General features: G+C 39.2%; 1 protein-coding gene across 2 annotated transcripts in view; it reads left to right on the top strand.

The window, feature by feature from the left end:
- The window catches only part of dennd1a (DENN/MADD domain containing 1A), a 30,661-nt gene that overhangs the window by 453 nt on the left and 4,830 nt on the right, over positions 1-25,378 (top strand). The window contains exons 2-22 of one of the 2 annotated variants that reach the window (XM_084383544.1): positions 4,346-4,410; positions 8,860-8,903; positions 9,270-9,319; positions 9,859-9,978; positions 11,128-11,197; positions 11,623-11,703; positions 11,946-11,999; positions 13,547-13,657; positions 15,119-15,219; positions 15,684-15,729; positions 15,885-15,986; positions 16,083-16,208; positions 16,616-16,717; positions 16,874-16,961; positions 17,676-17,716; positions 19,145-19,216; positions 19,311-19,367; positions 19,653-19,805; positions 20,746-20,810; positions 22,412-22,549; positions 23,433-23,679. In XM_084383544.1, coding sequence (XP_084239670.1) covers positions 4,346-4,410; positions 8,860-8,903; positions 9,270-9,319; positions 9,859-9,978; positions 11,128-11,197; positions 11,623-11,703; positions 11,946-11,999; positions 13,547-13,657; positions 15,119-15,219; positions 15,684-15,729; positions 15,885-15,986; positions 16,083-16,208; positions 16,616-16,717; positions 16,874-16,961; positions 17,676-17,716; positions 19,145-19,216; positions 19,311-19,367; positions 19,653-19,805; positions 20,746-20,810; positions 22,412-22,549; positions 23,433-23,679 — 1,933 coding nt within the window. The remainder of the gene's footprint in view (positions 1-4,345; positions 4,411-8,859; positions 8,904-9,269; positions 9,320-9,858; positions 9,979-11,127; positions 11,198-11,622; positions 11,704-11,945; positions 12,000-13,546; positions 13,658-15,118; positions 15,220-15,683; positions 15,730-15,884; positions 15,987-16,082; positions 16,209-16,615; positions 16,718-16,873; positions 16,962-17,675; positions 17,717-19,144; positions 19,217-19,310; positions 19,368-19,652; positions 19,806-20,745; positions 20,811-22,411; positions 22,550-23,432; positions 23,680-25,378) is intronic. The other variant, XM_084383545.1, reaches the window with a different exon arrangement.

Here is a 25,378-nt window from a genome sequence, read left to right as displayed (position 1 = left end):
GACTGTGTCAGAGTGTCTTCATAACCGGATGCTGGTTTTCAGGACAAAAATGCAGAAGAGAATTGCCGGGGTTTGGCAGCAGCCTTGTGCTTTCCTGTAGCATAACATCGCTCCTCTGACGCGGTGTAAATATTGTAAGGCTACTCCTTATCTGTCATGATCGCGTGTTGGTAAACAAGAGATGCTCGGTCCGTTGTGTGCGCTGGTGTGTTTGTGGGAAACGAGCTAACAATAATCGCTTGTAATAAAATGATTGTCATATCTGAGAAGGTAATACACTAACGATTCTTCAACAACTTGCCATTTTCATTCAGCAGCAGAGGACAGGTGAACACAGTTGGACAGAACTGACTAGTTGAAGACATTCTGTTTGTATTTACTACATAACAGTAAAGCATAGTGTGAAGAGGGGTCCGGTCAGACCAACACACAACACACTATGACATGTTTTATCAATCAGCATGCCAGCGGGTGATTATGGAGCTCCTGCTGAGACCCAGCTGTGTGGAACATGTTGATCACTAACACGTGTTTAATCAAACCGATTTTGTTGTTAGTCAAACATACCAGTGTTTTATTCTTAAACATCAACATACACATTAGTGGATTTATCAGGGATGACGTCAGACAAAGTGTCACCTTGTATGCAGCTAGCCTATGTTGACTAAGAATTTCTTCAGTCAACTGCCACCTTAAACAGGGTGATAGCTGCCACTGGAGACACAGAGGTCATGTCCTCAGTGTTGTTTCTGGGAACAGATAACATTCTATAATTGCAAATAGTGGGCTTTGAAGGCTGATTCTGATATATTTAGACTAAATTTGTTCTAATTCGACTGTTTTTCGACAATAAATATTTAAAAATATTCAAATAAATCAAATTTATAAAACAATTATAATATTTGTAAGTGTGACATAAGCTTTGAAACAGCATAATAAAATATATTGCAATATATATATAGAGATATTTAGATAGAGTGAGGGAGAGAGAGAGATTAGGCTCAAAAGTCAGACACCACTAGTCAAAGTATTCACCCCCTTCAAGTCAGTATTTGGTAGATGCACCTTTGACCTCAATCACAGCACTGACTCTGTGTGGAGAGGTTTCAATCGCGCTTGCACATCTGGACACTGCAATTTTACTCCGATCTTCTTTGCAAAACTGCTCAAGCTCTGTCAGGTTGCACAGTGATCGGGTGTAAACAGCCTCAAATTCTCTATTAGATTGAGGTCTGGGCTTTGACTGGGCCACTCCAGAACATTCCCCTTTTTGTCTTTAAACCATTTCTGTGTAGCTTTCCCTGCATGCTTCAGATCATTGTCTTGCTGGAAAATAAATCTTCTCCCAAGTGGTAGTTCTCTTGCAGACTGAATCTGGTTGCCCTCCAGGATTTCCCTATATTTTGCTGCATTCATTTTACTCTTTACCTTTACAAGCCTTCCAGGGCCTGCTGCTGGGAAACACCCCCACAGCATGATGCTACCACCATCATGCTTCACGGTGGGGATGGTGTGTTTGTGGTCATGTGCAGTGTTTGGTGTCCGCCAAACATAGTATCTAGTCTGATGGCCAAAAGCTCCATCTTGGTCACCAGAACAAAGAACCTTCTTCTAGTTGACCTTGGAGTCTCACACATGCCTTTAGGTGAACTCTAGTGGAGACTTAATGAGCTTTCTTCAACAGTGGCTTTCTCTTTGCCATTCTCCTATAAAACTTTGACTGGTGTATAAACCGGGCAACAGTTGTTGTATGCAGAGTCTCTCCCATCTAAGCTGCTGAAGCTTTCAACTCCTTCAGAGTAGTAATGGGTGTCTTGGTGGCCTCCCTCACTAGTCTCCTTCTTACACAGTCACTCAGTTTGTGAGGACGGCCTGCTCTAGGCAGATTTACACATGCCATATTCCTTCCATTTCTTAATGATGGATTAACTGAACTCTGGGGGAAGTTCAGTGACTTGGAAATGTTTTTGTATCCATCCCCTGACTTATGCTTTTCAATAACATTTTCACAGAGTGTTCTTTTGTCTTCAGGGTGTAATTGTAGCCATGAATACTGATTAACCAGTGACTGGACCTTCAGACACAGGTGTCTTTACACTACCATCACTTGAGACACATTCACTGCACACAGGTGATCTCCATTTCACTAATCGTGAGACTAATAGCACCAATTGGATGGACCTCTGTTGAATTAGGTCAGTTATTTTAAAGGGGGTGAATACTTATGCAATCACTATTTTACATTATATATTTTTAATTAATTCACATTGATTTTTTACACTAATTGTTTTGTATATTTTTTGTATGTTTTTGTATGAGCATGATTCCATTTATAAAAGCAATTGAAATGGGAAAACAATTAAGGGAGTGAATACTTTTTATAGGCACTGTAGTTGGCAAGCTCTTACAGCCACAGCTTTAGTTAGGTACTAGACTATACAGATTTAATATGAATGACTTGCAGATAAGGATTTTGTTCACTATGAGTGAGGATTTTGTTCAATGTTACCATCCTCGTTGGAAAACGTAAATTATGTCTGAAGAAGCTCAAAGGAATTTTTAAATAAGCACAGGCGCAGCACACTGATGATGTCAAAGGGCTGTGATTGGTTCATTGCAATGTTGGCTCATGGAAGCAATGTGAGATGATCCAGGAAATATGTCTTACTTGGCTCCATCATGTCATGTGTGGAGTTTGCATGCTCTCCCCATGTTTGCTTGCTCTGGGTTCCTCCCATTGTCAAAAGACATGCAGGTTAATTGGGAACTCTGAATTCCTTGTAGGTGTGACTGTGAGTGTAAATGTTTGTGTCTATGTGTCAGCCCTGTGATGAACTGTCGACCTAAAGGATGGACATTAGTATTATTATGTTTATGTTTACTTAAGGATTACCATGAGAAGCACAGATCATGGCATTTCGGGCAGCATATACTGTAGGTCGTTACCAATATATCTGTGATGGGCCAATATCAGCCAATAATATCGACTGACCAATGTATTGGTTGGGCTCTAACAAAAATACAATACAGTCGCTTGCAATATAAAAGTACAAACTGCTTAAAATATAAAAACAATCCAACAAGCAGGCACATACACAGATTATGACAGACTTAGCAGTACAAGTATACACAAAAACAGAGAGAAAAACAGTTATAGATATAATGTATACATGGTTGAAAAAATGCACTACATTAATAACTGTAAATGTGTTATGCAGCCCTGTATTGTATGATGACAAATAAATCAATTTGAACCTTGAACCTTGAAAAATAAAAACCTCAACGCTGTAGCTTGCCAATTAGCAAGGTATGATCTACTACGTTGATTGCTGCACTAAAATCCAACATTACAGCTCCCACTAATTTCTAGTTGTGCACGCTTGTTAGGCAGTTGTCATTATATGCTTACTTCAGTATTCTAAAGTTGTTCTACAACCCTTACCCTAAATTAAAAAAAAAAAAAAGGTTTAGTGTTTGTAGCGTATTCATTAGATAAGTAGATCAATCAATTAAAATCGTTCTCAAACAAAACCTCCATTCCTTTTTGTTTGTCACAGTTAGATAGGACCCACTAGTATTTTATGAAAAGACAGTTTGGACAGTATTTCTCTGCAACCAGCAGCCTCATCATCTTCACTTCACTTCATCTGTAAGTGGTCAGTCCGGTGAAGATGGTTTGTCCTGCAGCTGTTTGTACTAATACATGTTCACAAGTTACAAATACCTCAAATTGCTACAATAATTATTATTTGCATGTTGAATACAAAGTAATGCAACTTGCTGTTAAGCAAGTTAAAGGATAAGTTCAACCAAAAATAAAAATGCAGTCAATTTCTACTCACCCTCATGCCGATGGAAAGTTGGGTGAAGTTTTGTAGTCCACAAAACATTTCTGGAGCTTCACAGCAAACCACCCTCTCCTAAACAACTGAAGTAGCTGGGGGCTTGCTTCAGAATGAAAAGGAAAAATTATGGCTCAATACAGCTCCTCCAGCATAAAAGTCACCAGAAGCCCCAAAACCCCTTTTTAAAGCCCAAACCTTCACTGTAGCTGCTAACATAAAAGTGTTAGCGTGTACCGGGCTGCAAAGGTGTATAACAAACACAATGTAATAAGAGCTAAGAGCTTTGAATAAGAACTTCAAAGTACACATCAGATTAATGTCAAATTCACTTTTCAACACTTTTCAGTCATAATAGATATTAGATAATTACAGTAGGATTTTTTGTTTAGAAGATCAAAAGTTTGAGATTTGTCTAAGGCTCTATCTCATATTGAATATGCTTACTCTGCCTAAATTTTGTCTGCCAAAATGTTAATGTTAGGTTTCATTCTCTGTTCCAGGGAGAGCCCCGATTCCACTTTTGAGGTGTATCTGGAGGTTTCCCATCCAGGCACACACAGCTCTGGTAAGTGTCTGAAGGTTGGAGCTAACAGCTTTAGAGTGTGTAACATCATGCTGTGTTGCATCCAACAATGTGTCATCACAGCAGGACTTAAACATGGAGTTACTATTTAGAACAGGATACAGGAACCAACGATGCCGCCTATTTAATACAATGAGAAGTACTCACGTAGCGCATACAGCAAAAAAGTTCTCTGGCTTCTGCTTTTTCGTCCTGTTGACTTTGTGATGACATCACAGATTTTGAAATGCTTTTCTCAGCACGGGGGCCCCAAAAATACAGTCTGCCAAGTGCAATTTAATCTGGCCCTGGCGCGGAATAGGTTGCAGCAGGAATGAGTCCTAAAACATGTCTTATGTCTTAATCTTGTGTGTGTCAAACAAGGTGGCATTGGCGCGTCATCTAGAGATTCAGAGTCTTGCCTATTTTTTCTGCGGCACATGGTTTATCATCTGTATCTATAGAATATGTCACAGACTAGGCTTGGGCGATAAAACGATAGCAATATGTATTGGGGATAGACATGTCATCGATAGGAAAATAGTTTGATAAAATGTTGGATAGTTTCACTTGTATGCATGCGTGGAAAGCCTATAAGAATATACACACACACAAGTCATAATAAATGATGATAAATTATGACTTGTGTGCCTTGATAAAGTAGTTATATTCAAAATAAAGAGGTTACATGTAGCCTCTTTTCACCTGGTCTTTAAAAATGATAAGAATAGAACAGGTAATTAAAAATGATCAATAATAATTGATATGACCAACATGAAACAGTCAGACTCTGACAGTCGACCCCCCCCCCCACCCCCTGCTGTATGTACACACACGCTCGCTCTTTCTCTCTCTCACACGCACACACACACACTCACACTCACACTCACACTCACACACACACACACACACACACACACACACACACACACACACACACACACACACAGAGTCAATCTCTCTCCAGTCTGTTTGTCTTGTTGACCTAGCCGGGCAGTACATAGCCTATATTTCTCTGTCTGTGTTTTATTTACAGCCACTTCCAGTGCTGATCTTTGCTGACATTTTCCAGCAGCAACCTGAACCACACAGACCAGACAATGTATAGTTAAGATGGCACTCACAGGCACTCATGATTTTAAAACAAGACAATGATTATCTGGTCTCTTAGTCAAGGTTTAGTTACAAGTCAGGACTAATAGGCTACAAGATTAAAAGCAATAGATTGATATTGACTATTAACTATAGCTTAGAGGCTTGTGCTAACATTGTATAGCCAGAGCTGTATAGTAGAGTAAATTGTGAGGACTGGACTAATCACCAGGCAGCAGAGCCTAAGCTTCGCGTTATATTTGATTATTTTCTTTATTTATAGCCTTTTAATGGTTATCTCAGCACCAGATTGATACATTTAACTTTAAATCTGCAACATTTTCTTCTGGGGGAACATGCCCCCAGACCCACTAGTGCGAGGTCCACCCACCATAGTCTCACAAAATCCTGTGGGAAACACTGCTTTATATTTACTTTATCTGTTCTTTTATCTCCTAATATAGCTCACTTTGATTTTACATCCAACACAGAGAGAGACCAGCACATGGTCTAGCATTGCTAACCAAATGTAAGCAAACCAGTAGTACACCATTGCTGTTTTTGTTTCAGGTGCATGGTCATACACAGAGCAACAATCACACAGATAGACAGAAACCGTTTAGAAAAATCTGCACCTCAGAAAGCCTTTTAAAAAGTCTCAAACTCACTTTGCATATGGACGAGAGGCAAAAACATAAAGGAAAATAATAATATATGTATACATGTGGACAAGGCCTTAGATGGAAACTTTAGAGGCATCAATTATACTAATGATGAAATCTCATGAGTCCAGTTTTCCCCTAGGATGAAGTTGTAGCAGCGGAGGTGTCATCGCACATTTTTCTGTGTGCAAAGTTCAGAAGTCCGGGAGGTTTATGTGTCAGAGGGACTCTTAAGTAAATAAAGTACATATGAGGAGTGATGTGCCAGTCTTTTAAACTCACCTGAAAATTTCAATCTGCACAGGCGAAAACCAAATATCACCTTTGGTTGGGACAAATACATGAAATACTACAAACACTTCTAGTTGTGTTTGTACACAAGTATTCAGATGAAACATTAAGTCATTCATAATCAGTCGTCACATTTGGTTCATTTAGCTCATTTCAGTGTATGATTTCCTAAACAAATGTATAAACCGGATAATACACTTGAACCCAAAATACTTCTACACATTCCATGAACAAACAGGAGTAGGAAGAAGAACTTATATAACCTGCCCCTTTCTTAATAATAACATAGATACTGTAGATGCAGGTGGCCATCCCCATTTTCTTTTCACAAATCATAATTCAGCAATACATACTCAAATACAATCATTAACAGTCAACATTAATATTACTGGATAAGTTCTTAATGTCCCCTTATTGTTTCTTTATAAATTCAACATTGAAGCAGTTCAGAGGGAAAAATCAGTCTTTGGTGGACTTCCTCACTGCTGGACAAATGCAAACTGTGTCACAAGTAGAAACTGGTTCAACATTCGGGATCATATGTCAGTAAGGTTGGGAAAAGCTGGTTTATAGCTGAATGATAAATGGTGGTTTTATAAAATGTTGATGTGTCTCGTGTCTCTGAGGCTTTTTCTTAATCTGTAGTATGTGACTAATTTCCTGGGTACTGAGGAAAGGTTGTCTGCTGTATTTCTAAGAATTTCTTCGTGTTGGAGTCGTCTGCCTCTCATCATTTCCTGTTTAGTCTTAAGGATGCTGCACCAATCTCTGTCACACTCAAATCTTCTTCTGTCTCACTTTTTCTGCTGTTTTTGAATGTGGAATCTTTTGGACTTGATTGTATTTCAGTCTGCTTCACAGAACAGCTTCATACTGTCACTTAAGACCACAATTTAGGTCCTTCTACACAGAACTGAAAAAATAACTTGGTTCTGTATTTGAATGGATGAAAATTATGCACAACAGTTTGAAATGTGGAGGATAATTTGTTGTTGTTTTTTCAAGTTCTTAAGTATGCATGATTCATTTATTCAAACATACATTCATTTATTCTCTCAAAACACGAGGATTAAAGTCCAGTTTTGATGTGTAGATAGGTGATATCTAATATCTCTTGCATTTCTAAAAATTCCAAACACTATTCAGCATGTTGCCTCCTGCTGGAAAGGACATGCAACCACAAACAAATGTTTTCTTTTTGTTTTAATAAATGAATTCGACTTGTGGAAAACAGACCTGAGCTATTGTTGCAAGCTATGTTGACTGCAGAATTTGCTGAAATGACCATAGAAATTAACTTATCCGATCATGTGCTTCTGTAATATTTCTGTGTGCATACAACCACCTCTTATCAAAAGTGCATCCTGCAAAACATTGGCTGAGAGCTGTGGTGACAGGTTTTCTGTTGAACTAACCTAGTTTTGTAGTTCTGTACTGACAATTCTTAGTACTGATCAGCTGGCATATACGCAGAAGCTGATATAACTGTCAAAAGAGGATATCAGCTGATATATCGACCTTGGTTTATTGGAAGGGTGCTCTGGTGCTTGCTTTAATTGAATGAAGGGGCCCAAACCAGGAAAAACAGACCCAGAGCAAAATGTCAGTGGTCCATATCCTTTGGAAATTAATGGAAAAAGTCAGCTCCTGGAATGCACCCAACACAGACAAAAAGAAGTACTATTAAGTATTTCTTTCTTAACCCTGTAAAAACAGGTACTGCTGGTAACGGAAGGTCATTGTTTTCAGGATCCTACTTAAAGGTCCAATATACAACATTGAGCCTTTCACTATTTTCAATGTAAAGATACAGTATAGTGGAGTAAAGACATCCCGTTACACCCCCTCTGCGTGTGTTGTTATTGAGCTTCCCTGTTTTTTGTTTTGGAGCCGGTCTGGCTGAGCGTGCATGTGAGCCCCCTCCCTGTAGAACCATTGGACTGCCCCGTTTACAGGCACAGTGAGCAGGGTTGTGTGTGTTCTGACTTATGCGTGAAAATTGGTCTACCTGAACTTTATCACTTCAAAAGTAGCCCAAGTCTGCTGTTTTCCCATTGAATTGGGCTTGGTGTTTAAGGTCAAGTGGACAAGTGTGTTGATATACTCTTTTTTTTCTAAGTTCTAAGAATTTTATAGTTTTGATAGTGTTTTATGTCGTTTCAATGATGGTGTATTATGTAGTTTTGATGAAAGTGTATTTTGCGGTTGAGCTTTTAAAGATACTCCAAGAAATAACATCACAATAAGATAAAACACCATTTTAGGCACTGGAGGACCATTTATATTGCAGCATTCAATTAAACCTGCCTGGATAACTGAAATTTGACCCAACATCTCATAATGAATGTTCCCTATTAGGCCCTGTTCACTTCTCCACGCTCATTTCATGTCTGTCCATTTCTAACAGGGCCGGAGGTGAAAAGGCAGTACCCTGTAGACTACACAGACCAGGTTTGAAATCAATAACTGTACTATACTCCCTTTCCTTTTCTCTATGACTCACTTTCGTCATGGCTTTCATTGTATTTTTCATACATTTATAACTCTTCCCTCTGTTGTTCTATATATTGTATACAGGCTTGATTCTAATCAATGCATGCACCACTGTTGTGTACCGTCTTTATTCATGTCTTAGATGGGCAGCCTAGAAATACAAGTGATCCCACTTTTCTTTGGTTATTTTTCCCATGTATGCTGTGTAATTTCTCTCATCATCATTCCACTTTAATGCTATGCAACATTATTTGTATATGTTGATGTTAATATATGTTAATACTACTTTATACGTTGGTATTGTCCTTTATCTGTGTCCCACAGGAAACTCTTCATACTGTGCCCAAGTTCTGCTTCCCTTTCAGCATGGACAGGTAAGCACACACACACACACACACACACACGTCTCTCCCTCCACTTTGACATTCAAAGGTGGTACATGTTGGGCAAGTGTCTGTACCCCAGATAAATATCACCAAATATCTACCCTGAATCAACCCTGAATCACAGAAAATGTTGCCTCTGCCCCAGGGGTTAGTTGACAGTGACAAATCAGTATTAAAAGCTCAACACAAGCAGAGAACTCACAGGTTACTGTTAAATACAGTACATTAGATTAACCCCAAAATGATGTGACAGACAAGTAAATATGGATACACACTATCAAGCTGCAGATCCCCAGTTAATCAACCGGTCTCTCTGCTGGTTCAGTATTTATCTTTTTCATTTACTAATGGACATGTATTGTATAGGTCAGTTTGTTACAGATGGCAGTAAAAGCTCATAACTGTCCTCTACACATAGGACAGAGAATAGTAGCCTGCAGGGCTGTGATGAATGATTTATCCTCTGCATCTATTCATCCCTCCCATCTCTCTCCCTCTCTACCGTCTGAATCTCTCTCACCCTGCAGCCCCACAGTCAACCAGGTGGGCCAGAACTTCACATTTGTGTTGACTGACATTGAGAGCAAACAGAGATTTGGCTTCTGTCGCCTCTCCTCGGGTGCCCACACCTGCTACTGCATTCTCAGGTAAGTCTGTTTGCCCCGAGCATCAGGAGGTATTCAGTAGGTAGTCTAGTAACATCCACAGATGTGGGTCTTCACCAAAGCAAAGACAGCAAATGCTGATTTAAAACCTAGAAAACTTCTATTTTAGTGCCAAATAGAAACAGTTTGGCAAAATTATGATGCAGTTTCACTGATGTAGTTGGTTGTATGTGACACAGTGCCATAGTGCTGTAAAGTGTTATGCACTGCTTGCGGGAGATCATACCCAGTTTCAAAAGTTACATAATGCAAGAACTGGCCTTCAGGACACAGAGTGGGAATGACAGAGGGACCATGGTCCCTTTTACAAGTCAGTGTACAACCATCAAGGCAAAATAGTTATATAATGTATATAATGTTGCATTAAGCCGATGTTTGGTGCTGTCTAGCCATCACCACAGTGAATTTATTGGTACTTTATTAATTGTAATTTTAAATATTACAAGCAGGTCAATCAAATAAATTAAAAACAATAATTTAACATTTTTTATTTTGAGTGAATTATCCAAAACAACATTTACAGTACCAATATTATGTGGTTTCAGTGTGTATGACTGCTATTAGCTTGTTAAAGGAGCACTCTGTAGTCTTTGTTGAAGAAATGTTAATGAGCAGAGATCTTCATTGGCTGATTTTTTTCTGCCTAAACAAACTAAATAAACAAACTCTCTTTGTTTTCATGACTGAATAAACTGAATAAACAAACTGACCTTAAAGGACAACACAATTAATACTGTTTTACTGTTTATATGTGGCGGACCCTGCCACCTTTCTAGCTTCAAACAGTGTTCTGGGATTTTTCCTCTGAGAACAGCTTGTTTATTGACTTATGGAAAAATACATATTATATATGAATACAAAAATACGTAATATTATTACCTCATTAATATTGTAAATATTACGATAAATAAATACACATTTGAATTTCTCCTCAAAAACTGCATAGTGCCCCTTTAAAGGTAGTCTAATGAAACCCATCGCTCCTCTAACAAGCACATTTCAGAGTAAAACCTGATTGAGATCCTACAAATTTGAAAATGTCTGAAAATGTATGAGTTTCTCCTTAAGCTGTAACTCACAAATAGTGTATAAGCTTTGTAAGAATACAAAACACTATTTTTGTTCTCTCAGCTACCTGCCATGGTTTGAAGTTTTCTATAAGCTGCTGAATATCCTCGCAGATTACACCATCAAAGGCCAGGTAAGTCATGGACAGGTGACCTGTCTTCTTATGGTGATGTTAAATTAGATTTCCTGACCTTAATTAGGAATTTGTTGGCTGACTGAATATGTGGCTCTATGTCAGCTCTCATCAGTATGTTGTTTCTGAGCTACATTTTTAAATGTCTCTGGTTTATGCTTCTTCACAGCGAGCTCTACACCTGAGCGATAACAAACTGACACAGCAGTATAAGCAGTTGCGCTGTTTCTCTGATGATAAGATGACAGAGTTTTAAGATGTCTCATTTTGTTCAGTGACTTTGCAGTAATTCTTCTGTGCAGACTGTGCAGCTTGTAATACAACTGATTCATTTGACCCTGAAGTTGTGTTTGTTTTTTTTATACATCAGATCACATATTTTTAATTGACCATTAGATGGATTTTGGATCTTTTGAATGTTTCAGGAAAGCCAGTGGCAAGAGCTTTTGGTGTCACTGCATACGCTCCCTATCCCTGAGCCCGGAGTCCCTGTCCATCTTGGTGTGGTGAGTCTGAATTCACCACATTACATCCAACTGAGCTCAGTTTAAACTGGAAACACTGCAAGTGTCTGTTTTTACAAAGACAATAATATCATTGATGGATAAGAAAGGTTGACATTTTTACTTTTCATGTACAAACTACTAGCAGTGTACCGTTTTTATAGTCTCTTTGCATTGATTTTGTTTCTCTACAGAACGGATAGATTCAAATTGTAACTGATCCTCTTGTTTTCTCTTTCCTTCAGCATTCCTTCTTCACTGTGCCTGACACAGGGGAACTCCCCAGCATACCTGAGAATGTGAGTGTCATTTCCCTCATCCCTGTCAAACCTCTAAATTCCTTTACATATGGCAAGGGAGAATCTCACTGTTAATATAATTGATTTGTATCTGTGTGCAGGTCAGTTAGATAAGAAACTATAGATGGGTTTCTGAGTGACATAATCAATAAGGAGAGCAAGAACAACAAGAGTTGTTTTTGTTGGGAGCAGTATGGTGGCGCAGTGGTTAGCGCTGTTGCCTCACGGCAAGAAACTCCTGGGTTCGAGACGAGCCCCCAGGAGGAGTGCCAGGCTCTGAAGCCAGTTTTTGTAGTGGCCAAACTGTGTAATTACATCGTCATGTGATGCACTGCAGCCCAAAAAGACCTTTTCCCATAAGCCAACATGGTGAAAGAAGCATCTGTAAATCTGTGGATACATTTTTTTGAGCGTCACGACCTCTGTGAAATGACTCATTTCACTGTCATAACTGGAGCTATTCAATCTAATAACATTTGGAAATTGTAGAAGAGTTGCACGATTAACTTATTTTATCCCCAGTAAAGTTAGCTAGGCGCTAAACCGGAAGTTAGCCGGCTCAGTCGGCAGAAGTCTGTAGTTGGCACCCTCTATGGGCCACACAATGTGGACACTATGTGGAAAAGCCCCGGCTGTCAAGCATTTTTGGCTTCATGCGCCACTGGGCAGCTTTCATAGGAATGAATGGGGCTCCGCCTCGAGGGCTATGTTCAGTAGTAATAGGTCCATGGTTAGAGATCTGGCTGGGGTAGGGCCTTTATGTGCAGAGTTTGGATGTTCTTCCTGTGCCTGCGTGGGTACACCCCCCCCCCCCCCCCCCCCCATGACCCTGCAAAGGACAAGCGGTTACAGACAATGGATGGATGGATGTTGGAGTTTATTCATGTGAAACTAAATTTTAAGACCTACAATGTATATTTGATTGTTACTGCAGGAGTATGAATAGATGTGAATAAGGTATAATAGTGCAGTTTTCATGTGTTCGTCCTGTAGAAGAGGTTCTATAAATCTTAATACTGTAAATTGATAAATAACCTGTATGATGAAAACTTGCAGTATTCTGATTTTACCACCTAATTTCACAGAAATATGTGGAAGTCCACTACCATAATGAAAATAAGTGAATATATGACAATATTTATTAGATTAGATCCAACATTTTTTTTTCTTTAATGATGAAGTCATAATTATGAGGTATGACAACTTTCATGATTCATGATCTTTCTCCCTCCAGATATATGATAAAGCATTACTGTTCAGCACCTGTCAATTGAGAAACACTACTCAAAATTAGTCATTATTTTTGGGGACAAAAATATTCACAAAACACAAACATAAAAATTCACATATGTCACAGAATAAACAATCAATTGAATCACACAAATATCCTAACTAATTTTGAGTAGTGTATCTACAGGATACTTTCTGTGCAATATTGACTGTTGTGACTTGAACCACAGTTTATATCATGCATACTGAATGAATCATGTACTGTACCCTCACGACTAACTCTCTTGTTTTTCTCTTATTGTGTTTGACCCTTGCAGAGAAACCTAACAGAGTACTTTGTAGCAGTAGATGTCAATAACATGCTTCATCTGTACGCTAGTATGCTTTATGAACGTCGAATCCTCATCTGCTGTAGCAAACTAAGCACTGTAAGTAGATTCAACTTCTTGTTTCTTCTCTCTTCTACAAAGCTCTGTCCATTTTGGTCTCTTTTAAATCTTTCAGTAACGAGCGGGTCTGTCAATCTATCATTTGCCCTGTGACCTTTCTAAACAGAGTTTAGGAAATGTCTTCCTTTTAAGATGGCATTTTGAGACTTAAGAAATAAATGTCACAATTTTGAGGTGTCTGGGTGTTCTAGGTGTTTATCCCTGAACTTAAATGTATAGTATGGATCAAAGTAGGTAAATGCAAAACAAAACTATCAAGCTGAGAGCTGAGATAGATAAACAGCACTTCAGGTAAGAGGGAAAATATGTATATTTGATTTGGGGTGGAGTGTCCATTTTAAGGGATATCAAGATGATATGAAGTAATAGAACATTTAGAGACGTAGCTTATTTAGACAAATGTTCGGTTACACAGTGGTGTTGATCTTGTCAGCCAGCCAATCTTCTTTGCTCCATTTCCTGTTTTGCCTCTTAAATTCTGTTTCTATTGCTGGCTGTAGTAAATACAAGCTCAAAGTGTAGGTCATGATCAGTTCACACAGCCTCATACTGTATGTAAGGTGTAACCAACAAAATTAGTCTCCACGTTGCCTCATCAACAAGTATTGTGTTGTGAGTGCTGCAGGGATGATGTATTTCTGAGGGCTAAGCCAGAAGTTGTCATCAATTGTTGACAATTTTTAATTTGGATTTTGAATTTTTTGCAGAAAATAATTTCTGTGGCAAACAAGTTTATCATATTGATCAGCAAGATAATCTTCACACATAAACACCTCTTTTTTGATTTTTGAAGAGTAAATGAAATTGCTAGAAATAAAAAGCTAACGTTAGACTAAAACAAACTACAAAACAGTCACATGACTTCAACGTCACCACTACTAAGCTTCCTACTACACTAGGAATCAACTTGTAGATTGATCAGTTTGTAGTAGAGTTGGAAAAGTTTGCAAAAGCTTGTAAAGACGGACTAGTGAGTAGATGAGACTCGTTCGTATTCAGTGCATTGACGTTTAATGTCCCCAAAGAGTTCTGTAGTCTCGTTAAGCCTCTTGTTGGCAACCACTTTTTTAAGACTAATTAGTGCTGCTATGTTTTCCTCCAGCTCTGTCAGCGCCTTATTTATTGTTTTGTAAAATTGGAAGACATTTGGAAAAGTGTGTGTGCAAAGTGATCACAAGCAACAGATATCAATCTACACTACGTGACACATTCCCACATCCAGGCTCCATAGTTTGCATCATTATGTTTGATATAATTGGAATTCATTTGGTATACTTGCAAAACTCAATCTAGAACAGTACAACATACAACCTTATATATTTAATATGTATTTATTATAGTCTTTTGTTGACTGATGGTTTTTCTTCCTGAATTGCATTTTAAACTGTAAACTGACACTTATGCATCAACATGACCTCAAATATGTGTCTGTGTCCACAGTTAACAGCTTGTGTCCATGGGTCTGCGGCCATGATGTATCCAATGCACTGGCAACATGTTTACATTCCTGTCCTGCCACAACATCTATTAGACTACTGCTGGTGAGTGTGCCGACTGTCACCAAGACTCCAAACCTGGGTGGTCATGTTACATAAGGGACACTTTCTACACAGCTAAACATACACGGGCACAAAGACCAAGATTGTACAAACATATCAAGTCCAGTACAGAATATTAAGTGGGTGCACCAAGGTGTACTCTAAATAGTTTTATAGTTAAGCATGTTTGAAGTTTGGCCCTCATTTCATAATTTTTGTGATTCTTTGTACTGTATGTGTATTCTGACCCTCAGCATGCTTATTTTTCACTGGATTGGGTTTAAATTTGTACTGAAAATCCAAGAAACCCTGATGATAATCACCTACATGTGTTTATGTAAATAGTTGTTGCAGATTGTTAACAGTAAGCACTAAATAACATTGTTAACAGTAAGCACTAAATAACAATCAATCTGTGGCACTCAACCTGTAAACTAAATGTAACTATAAAACTGTCTCCTTTTCAGTGCCCCAATGCCCTACCTCATTGGAGTACATTCCAGCCTGATGGAGGTAGGTGTCTATAGCTGGCACTTTGGATCCAGGTCATCCATTTAAAACAAAGAATTGGAGTGAAATTGCTGCCTTGCTTTATCTGGCGAGTTTTAAATAGTATATCCACCTGCCTTTGGTTGACTCTGTCAGTATGCTCCTCCTGTTGCTTGTAGAAAGTTCGAGGGTTGGCTCTGGATGATGTGGTGGTCCTGAATGTTGACACAAACACCCTGGAAACCCCCTATGATGACCTCCAAAGCCTGCCCAATGATGTGGTGAGGAACTACTATACAACTGTACACTACACGGAGTGTTTAGAGATATATTTAGTATGGGAACATTCACAGATAAAATGACGTCATGTGCCACAGGTTTCATCTTTAAAAAGCCGTTTGAAGAAGGTTTCAACAACAACCGGGGACGGTGTGGCTCGAGCCTTCCTCAAGAGTCAGGCGGCTCTTTTCGGCAGCTACAGAAACGCTCTCCAGATTGAGTCGGTCAGTACATACTGTATATGTATGTGAAGTGTTGACGTCAGTAATTCCCCCTCCCCTCCCCTCTCCCCTCCCCTGCTGGACTGCACTAATGTTAAGCTAGGTTAGCCTAACTTTAGCTAACATAACAAACAGTTAAGCATGACGGACACAATGAAGCACGTCATGACTCATGGACAAGTGGGTTGAACTGACATGGGGAAATTACAGGCCAACTTTTGGCCGATAGACGCCGATTTTAACAATTATTCCGATAGGAATCTATAATCGGCCAGCAGATTAATCGGTCAGGCCCCTATCAGCAACATTATAACAAAGTTGAAGGCCATGACCACTGGGCACTTAAAATCTAAAATATATCAAATGTTGTACAGTAACGTGACAGTTGGTGTTCTTTCCTGCCTGTTTAGGGTGAGCCAATAACATTTAATGAGGAAACCTTTGTGAACCATCGTTCCAGTGCCATGAGACAGTTCCTCCTGAATGCCATCCAGCTGCAGCTCTTCAAACAGGTACACAGACACACACACACACACACACACACACACACACGAACACAAACACACACACACACACACACACACACACACACATACATACACATACACATCTTTTATTTCACTCTTCCTCTTACAATCTAATACATATATTTGTGGTTCCACCGGCAGTTCATTGATGGCCGATTGGACCTGCTGAACTCAGGAGAAGGTTTCAGTGACATCTTTGAGGACGAGATCAACATGGGTGAATATGCAGGTGAGTCAGCAGTGATGTGTTCGTGTCTCTTGGCTGAAGTCATTTTGTATTTTGGCCACTCAGGCAACTTCTGGTATGATGATTTTTTGTTATAAACACCTAATATAACACAATCACTATCAGATCATCATCTTCAGACTGCTGTGAAATGTACTTCCACCTCTGTTAGCCTTTCACACTATACATTTTGTCATAGAACCGCTTCGATTATTTGATAAAATGCAGGTGCAAGGTGATCACAAGAGGCTGCTGTACAACTAAACAATGTGACACCCTCCCCCCTTCAGTGCTGACTGGAAGTAAAATGACAAAACAATGGAGTCAGAGCACTTCCTTGTTGCTGAAACCCATAATGTCACTGGACAGGACACCACTGTCTACGTGGCACACTGGCCATATGTTTCTAGCAAAAAAGGGATGAAAATACATTTTAAAAATTGTAAATCGCTGTTTATACCTTCTTATTTTGTGTGAGGTAAAATGCTCTTTAAATATGTAGGATCCTAAATTATATTTCATAATCTGAAAGCAGGGTGACACTTTGCACCAGAAGGCAGCTCAATAAGGGAAGTTCATAGATGTTTGCTTTTAGCCTATGGTCCACCATTAAGTTTCTGTTTAGGCCCTCCAAGGGGAAGAGCTTGGGCACACCTGTCGTCCAACATGCATAGTACTTGATATTTTTGACCTTTTATTGTTGTGACCCCTCCACAGGCAGTGACAAGACCTACCACCAGTGGCTGTTCACTGTGAAGGTGAGCTAGTCTGATTAATATTACTCCTTTAGAATACATTACACTTCTGCTATTTATTTCATTTGTGTTTGTCCTGCGTACAGCAGGGACGAGTCATGGCATTGCACACTGTATGTCTGTCAATCTATCCATCCAACACTTAAAAGTAAAACTGACTGTGGATATGGATGCTCCCCCCAGATCTTTACCACTACCATCTGGTCAAATTTTCCCAGAACAAATAGAGGAGTCTCCACTACTTTTGGCTAGATTGTATTGAAATGTGCTGTATATTCATCCAGAGTTTACTTTTCTCCAGGATGAATGTTACTGTTATTGGGAACCCTTTAACTTTCTTGTAGCTCCACTGTCAGGCCAAACTAAGAAAGATACAAATCTAATGCAAGACTGTCACTCAGGGCATCACAGTTCAAGAAGAAACCTGGACATTTCAGTCACTAAGTCCCTTCTAAAATGTATTTCAGGGAGAATGTTGAAAATGCAAACTATCTAGACAATAGGCAGTCTTCTTTGTAGGGCAATATATCGTCATCAGGATTAGACTATAGATGGTCTTAGGTTTTGGATCTCATGATATGGCATGAGTGTTGTTTTTGTGCTTTTAAAGGCTGCATTCTGCATTACAGTAAAGTGACATCCTTTTCTTGGACGCAGCAGACTACTTATTCATTATATCCACATTACTGATAATTGTTGATCAAAAATTTAATTGTGTTCATATTTTATCAAAGTATCAATAGTCATCCCTATTTTTTGTCACAATATCATATATATATAAATATATACTGGATTTATTATATATTATTTATTATGTTTTATATAATGTATATAAAATATTGTGGTATTTGATTTTGTCACCCAGTCGTAGCATTTATGAAGTGCTTTGGAGGAAATTTAAAGCAGACTTGGTCACATTTTCAGAAGACCTATAATAAATTCATTATTGAACCAAACTTCATGAATGTTTTTGTGACAAAGTAGTTTGTGTTCCACTCATTCATCACAGAAAACTGAGAGCTGTAGAAATCATTGGAAGTCAAGACTGCCATGATAAACATGTCCTTACAAGTGGATGTAACTTTTGACCACGGCTGTTTATACAGTGTAGTGTTCTTTGTGTAGTTATTTTAATTCATGCTCTCCAGAAAATAAAACCAACTACCATGTCTTCCTTCCAGCACCCCCATCAGGGTACATCTCACCCTTTGTGATTTACTTCTAGGAAGCTTCTAAGAGTAATAAAAAATATGTTATTCATTTAGTTTTGAAGTGTTGTTTTGCATCTGTAATGAACACTGCACCCTCTAGCTGCTGCTAGCAGGACTTCAGACGTTTACTCATGCTCCCTCATTGTGCACTACTTGTTTCAAGATTACTGAATGTGGTACATAGTGTTACTAACACATTTTGTGTACATTTTTCGGACAGAAAGGGGGCGGGGCTATCTTCAACACCGTGAAGACCAAGGCAAACCCAGCCATGAAGAATGTTTACAAGTTTGTAAGCACATTTCTGGCTTCTGTTGGCCTCAGAAATTAGAAAATTAACCACTATAAAAAAACATTCATCTGGCCTTGTTCTGTTTGTGTGACAGGCTAAGGACCATGCAAAAATGCGTATCAAGGAAGTCAAGAGCCGGCTGAAGCAGAAGGTATGTAGCTCTGCACTGCTGACAAACCATTCTGGATCATTTCCTGTTGTTGTTGTTGTTGTAAGAGATTGCATGTTAAGCTCCAACAGCAATGGTGGTGACAGTTCTTGGTCTCTCCCTCACAAAAATACCTTAAACACCACCCTGACTTACCTTTATTACCTCAACTGAACCCCACCACCCCAGCCACGGCGTGCAGCCTCCCTCCCCCTCCCCATGCCCCTGCAGTGCCATCACTCCTTCCGCCCATGTCAACCTCCACCTCCCTGTGTCCCCCCTCTGCAGGAGCAGGCAGAAAACGGCTTCCCCACGGCAGGGCCAGCCGTCATCGATGACGACAACACAGCGGGCTTTACCACCTCCACTGGCTCAGACAGGAGGGAGGGACCACTGCGAGCCTTGGACAACCACAGGCCAATCACTGTGCACTTTGGACAGGTGGGCAGAAATGAGGTGGGGTGGGAATTGTAAAGAGAGTTCATATGGAACTTTACAGAGCTGCACTGCATGAATGTACTGGTTGAACAGAGGCTGGGTGATTTTGGGCTTCAACTAATGATTATTTTCATCTCGTCTTTAAAATGTCAAAAAAAATTGTTGAGAAATGTTCATCACCTTCCTAGAACCCAGTGAGATGTTTTCAAATTAGTCCAACCAACAGTCCAAAACCTAAAGACTCTTCAGTTAGGCCTACTATCAGAAATGATGAAGAATAGCAGAAAATCCTCACTTTCAAGAAGCTGTAACCAGTACGTTTGACATTTTGCTTGACTGTAATGTTTAATCGATTATCTGTTATCCATCCAGAGTATTTCATACTATTTACAACAATTTATGGAACTACGGTTCCCTGCTACAATAGAGACAACAACTTGAGCTTGACATTTTCTTTTTTTAACCTATATTTGTTTACATTGTGGGCAGCTTCTGCCTCACAGCAAGAAGGTCCTGGGTTCCAGACCCGGCAGGGCCGTTAAAACCACCAACCTTCTGATTAGTGGAGGACCCGCTGAGCCACAGCCACCCCAAAACCACTGTCGCAAATCAATAAGCAGGAATGCTTTTGGCAATATTTATGTTTCTGATTTTCCTCAGTGTGATGATGCTCCTTGATTTGTCAAGCTTTTTCATTTACTGGATTATTTAAAAAATACCAGATATCATGACTTATAATGACTTTTTCTGTTTTCTTCGCACTGTGCCAATGAACTGATTGTTATTGTCAACTACAAGTTTATACAGTTTTATTTGTCTATTCCCAGAAAATATCTCTATTGTTGCAGTGCTTTATATATTCCTTTGATCCCTTTGAGTCTCTCTGGTGAGGAGGTAGATGTGCTCAATATGTTTTTTTAAATATTATTTTTAACTTTCACAGGCTCGCCCACCAATGCTGTTAAAGAGACCGAGCAGCAATGTGAGTCTGGAAAGCAGCGTTGACCAGTAAGTCTTCCTCCATTATGTCTCAGCATATCCCATGATGCAGTTCAGAAAGAACATTTACATATTCAGATAGCGAATGCATGACCAATGAGGTCGAGGGGTAAAAACTGTTGGAGGTTACTTTGAGTTGGTAGAAAAAAATCAAATCTAAAATGCTGCTTCTAGGTAAATGAGTCTGCAGTAGATGGTCAGTCTTTACCACAGTTGAAAGATAATGGAGACAGTTGATGAGCAGTATTACTGTAACTCTGTTGCAGCTCCACATTGCTATAATGGCAAAGCCAAGCTTTCAAACAACTACATTCAAACATATTGGATTTATTCAGCAGTTCAACACATTGGTTTGTTTCTGCCATTGCTGTCTAATTTCCTTTTCAACTAACTGCACAGCGTCCTTTTTGCCTAACTCAAATGAACTCATCAAATATGATTCACTGCTGTTCAAAAGTTTGGAATCACCTGCCACAAAGGATGGACAAATAAATGTTTCTTTGTATGGACATTTTTTTGTTGTTGCAAAACATCAATGTTTTTTTACATGGAGAACAGAACACTTTACCATGGTTCAACAAGAATGACGTGACTCAGCTTCTCCTGAGTGGAACATGAGCCCACGGATGACAGTTTTGCAGCAACACAATCCGGATCAGGATTCCTACAACAACTCTTCAGTATTTTTTACTTGGAAAATTTAACATCAAATAATAATAATTTTTAAAAAGACTGAGGCCAACTTGAGAAAAGATGGCAGTAGCCACATTTGAAGTGCAGATGGGAGCCTGATAATTCACTGTTCTCCACATGTTCCTGCAAACGTTTTACAATAATAATTTGAAAAAGATACAAGGACCTTAAAAAGGCAAACGGGAGTGGATCAAATCAAGGCTCGTATTCAAGTAATGTAGTGTGTAACATAGACAGCCAAGCCTGCACAACTATCAACTCTAGTGTCACAACTGAACAAAAGCAGGAACCACCCTGTGATGCTGAGCTATCCCAGGCATTGTGCTAACTAGCAGCATGCTGCTAGCACTCTGCACCTCCACCTCCACCTCCACCTGACATATGATGGTTCAGTTGGTTCACATAAAATCAAACCAGTTTAAGCTCATAAACCAGACTGGACCAGCAAAACTGGAAACCTGCCAGACCCTACTTGGCAGTTTGTGCAGATTTATATCGGAGTTTTCGGCTGCGAGCTCCGTTCAGCAATGATCTGGTGTCACTTGTGCTTTTCTGGACCAGAAATTAAAATCAGAATCAGAATTATTCAATTCTTCTTCTTTTGGAGCCAAACCAATAACAAATGAAAATAATATATTTGTTGTCTGAATTGTGTTTTTATCAATGTTAAAAAATAAGCATTATTGAATGAAAGATGAAAAAACATCAGTATAACAGCTGATTCCAAACTATTCAGTGATGTCACTAATCTAAATGATCCTAATACACTGTATGTAAATAAAAATACAGACATCTAATATTCTTAAGATTACTAATCCTCAGCTTTCTTAATCTTCTTCTTCCTCCCTTTTCCTTTTTAATTAACATATCTATAATGAGCTGTGTCTCTCCTGTTGTCTTCCTTCTCCTCATCGTAGCTCTATCCGTCCCACTCGTCACTACACAGTCTTTCTCTCTGAGGATTCGTCCGGAGATGAGCTCCAGTACGACGATGATTCCATCTCTGCGTTTCCTGAAAGCTTTCTCTTCTCCGTCCCTTTTGAGTGGTCACCTCTGTACGCATCTCTCTGATTGGCTTTGCACGATTGACTAATTTCTCAACTCATCTCTTTTCTGTTTTCTGTTTGATGAGGTGTGTGTGTGTGTGTGTGTGTGTGTGTGTGTGTGTGTGTGTGTGTGTGTGTGTGTGTGTGTGTGTGTGTGTGTGTGTGTGTGTGTGTGTGTGTGTGTGTGTGTGTGTGTGTGTGTGTGTGTGTGTGTGTGTGTGTGTGTGTGTGTGTGTGTGTTTGGTTTGTTTCTTTGCAAACAGTGTTGCAAATCAATAAGCAGGACTGCTTAATAGCAAACTCCATGGCTTACTGAGTCATTAGCCATTAGCTAATTATATAATGTTACCTAGCTACAGCCAAGGGTGGCTAGCAAAGAGTAGCACACAGTTTCTCTGGTGATATTCTGACTCCAATGTTTTTGAAGCTACCTTCAAATTATGGCCAAATATCACAAATAACACCTTTAATATGTCACAAATATATAGTTCCATTTTTTAAACATTTTAAACATAAAAATCTAATACAATTTCCTAAAACAGGTGGGCACAGTGACCTCTGTAGATTAATGTACATTTGGTGTGGTGGTGCCTTAATAACTCAAGATGAGCTACAGTGTGCGTGTTCATCAAAATGAAGACATAATTGACTCCAATGGATTTGCTGACAATAAGAAAATCACCAGCCTTATTCTTAATTTAAATACATACAGCAAAGTCAGAGAGAGTGCAGGATAAGCATTGCATATTAATCATAGACTTGGAAGAATGAAAATGTGTGTGCATCTTTTATTTGGATTGAATGACAATGGTCCTTTTTTGAGGTTTGTGTAAAGTGAAGACCTCTAGTGTTAGAGCAATAAATAACCCTGAGTCAAACTCTGTCCCTGCAGACCACAGCCGTACCGCTCCCTGAAGGAGGTTGAGTTGATAGAAGGAGACGATCCTGGTTTTGGGGCAGAAAGTCACACAGCTCCTCCCAGCCCGGTTAATGAGAAGTTCTCCAACATCAACCTGCTAGGTGATATTTTCGGCTGCCAGGATGAGCCTGAAAGCCAACCAATGACCTTGGCTAAAAGTCTTGAGGACCTGAGGACTCCCAAAGACTCTGAGGAGCTACAACAGAAGTTCAGCTACCAGGTTAGAGGTCCAAATGTTCTGCTGCCAATGTTCTTCTCTTTAATGCTGTCTTAAAGATATGATATGTAACATCTCTCAATTAACACCTCTAAAAACAACGAGACCTTTGTTATATATTTTGTTGAGCTGTGTACTTACAGTATCCAAAATGTTTCCAACAATGTTCAAACCCATAAAAAGGAGAGAATGACACTAGACATGTTTAAAACTTTAATACATCACCTCGTCCATGAACAGTTCTGCCTGAGGCATGTTAGACAGACATCAACAATGGTGGTTGATTAACAATGAAGACAACAACTCCCATGATCACACAGGACTTGTGTCTTTTATTTTGATTGAGAGACTTATTGGCAGAAATTACACACTGTGCACGTCCAGAATTCACTCCAACCACTTTGTTTTGGACCAGAGGAAAATACATAGTCAACAAATGCCCAGATGGCCATGATATCTGTTGTGGGTTTTCATGGTCATCACAGGATGAGGATTAAGCCTATATTGAGCACGACTGTCGTGAAATATCCATTTGAACAAAATCCTAGTATCTGGTCATTGTGTTGTGGTTCACCAGCTCTTTAGCTCTTCACTAATCTTTGACTCACTGTCCATGTTTTCTCAACAACATGGGTGAGGAACATGGAGAACTTAAATCTGAATGTTTAAGTTCACCTGCGACAACAAAGATCATTCCAGTGGTTTTGTTCTGGACCAACTGTCCACTGCTTAAGCCAGAAACGTTAGTCCCAGTCATTTCCCAAAGCATCAGGCCATATTTTAGATGTGGAACATTTTGTAAAACAGAATTGTAAAATAGTAATTATGATTTCACTCTCGATCTTTAATCCTTGCGCTACTTTCTATGGTGGAGATTTACATTCCATCCTTTTCCTTTTCCACCTATAAGCAGTTCTGATTGGTCAGCCCGAAGTCAGAAACTTGTTGATCCGCGTTGCTTGGGTTGGCAACATAAACACAGATGACATCACAGCTGTATGGCGGTGCACACAGTGAACAAAACAAAACTTTTGACCTTTTCATCACTTTTTACTTTATATAGTGTTTGTTTTTTGAAACGTGCAGTAAATACAACTTTGTAGTTCTTTCAGTTGATTGGCGCTCGATGGAAGTCTTTGAGAGTATGTGTTAGGAGCTGACCCCTCCTGTATGTTTTTAAGTGCCCTTAACTGTTGAATCAGCTGCTGTAGTTGCTTGTGAAGTTTACAGACTTGCCATTCAAACACCCTTTTGCAGCAAGTGTCCATGTTTTCCGAGCAGATGCTTGTCAGGTCGGGAGCATCAGGAATATCGATATCTGAAGTATTATGTAATTCAAGTCTCCAGAACCCAAATGGATTTGAAAAAGATATTATTAGATGGAAGTGACCAAATGAGCTGTATGGAACCATTTCGTGTTTTTTTCTGTTGTTTTTTACGTTTTCAAACAAGTCCAGAGCTACTTCAGTTGTTTAGGAGAATGCTGCGGTTTTGTTGTGAAGCTCCAGAAATGTTTTGTGAATTATGAAACACCCGACTTTCTATCAGCATTAGGGCTTTGACATCGAACTTCGGTATTCGAATATAATTCGAATATTAAAAAAAAAAAGATATTCGAACGAATATCGGGCAGCTTCTAAATATTCGAACCTATAATAAGCATTATTTTTGGTAAATGTGTTTGCCTGAAAACGTAGTTTTC

Source organism: Pagrus pagrus (assembly GCF_965226575.1).
Source record: "Pagrus pagrus genome assembly, chromosome: 19".
Lineage (NCBI taxonomy): Eukaryota > Metazoa > Chordata > Actinopteri > Spariformes > Sparidae > Pagrus > Pagrus pagrus.
This window is presented reverse-complemented; position numbering and strand designations above follow the sequence as displayed.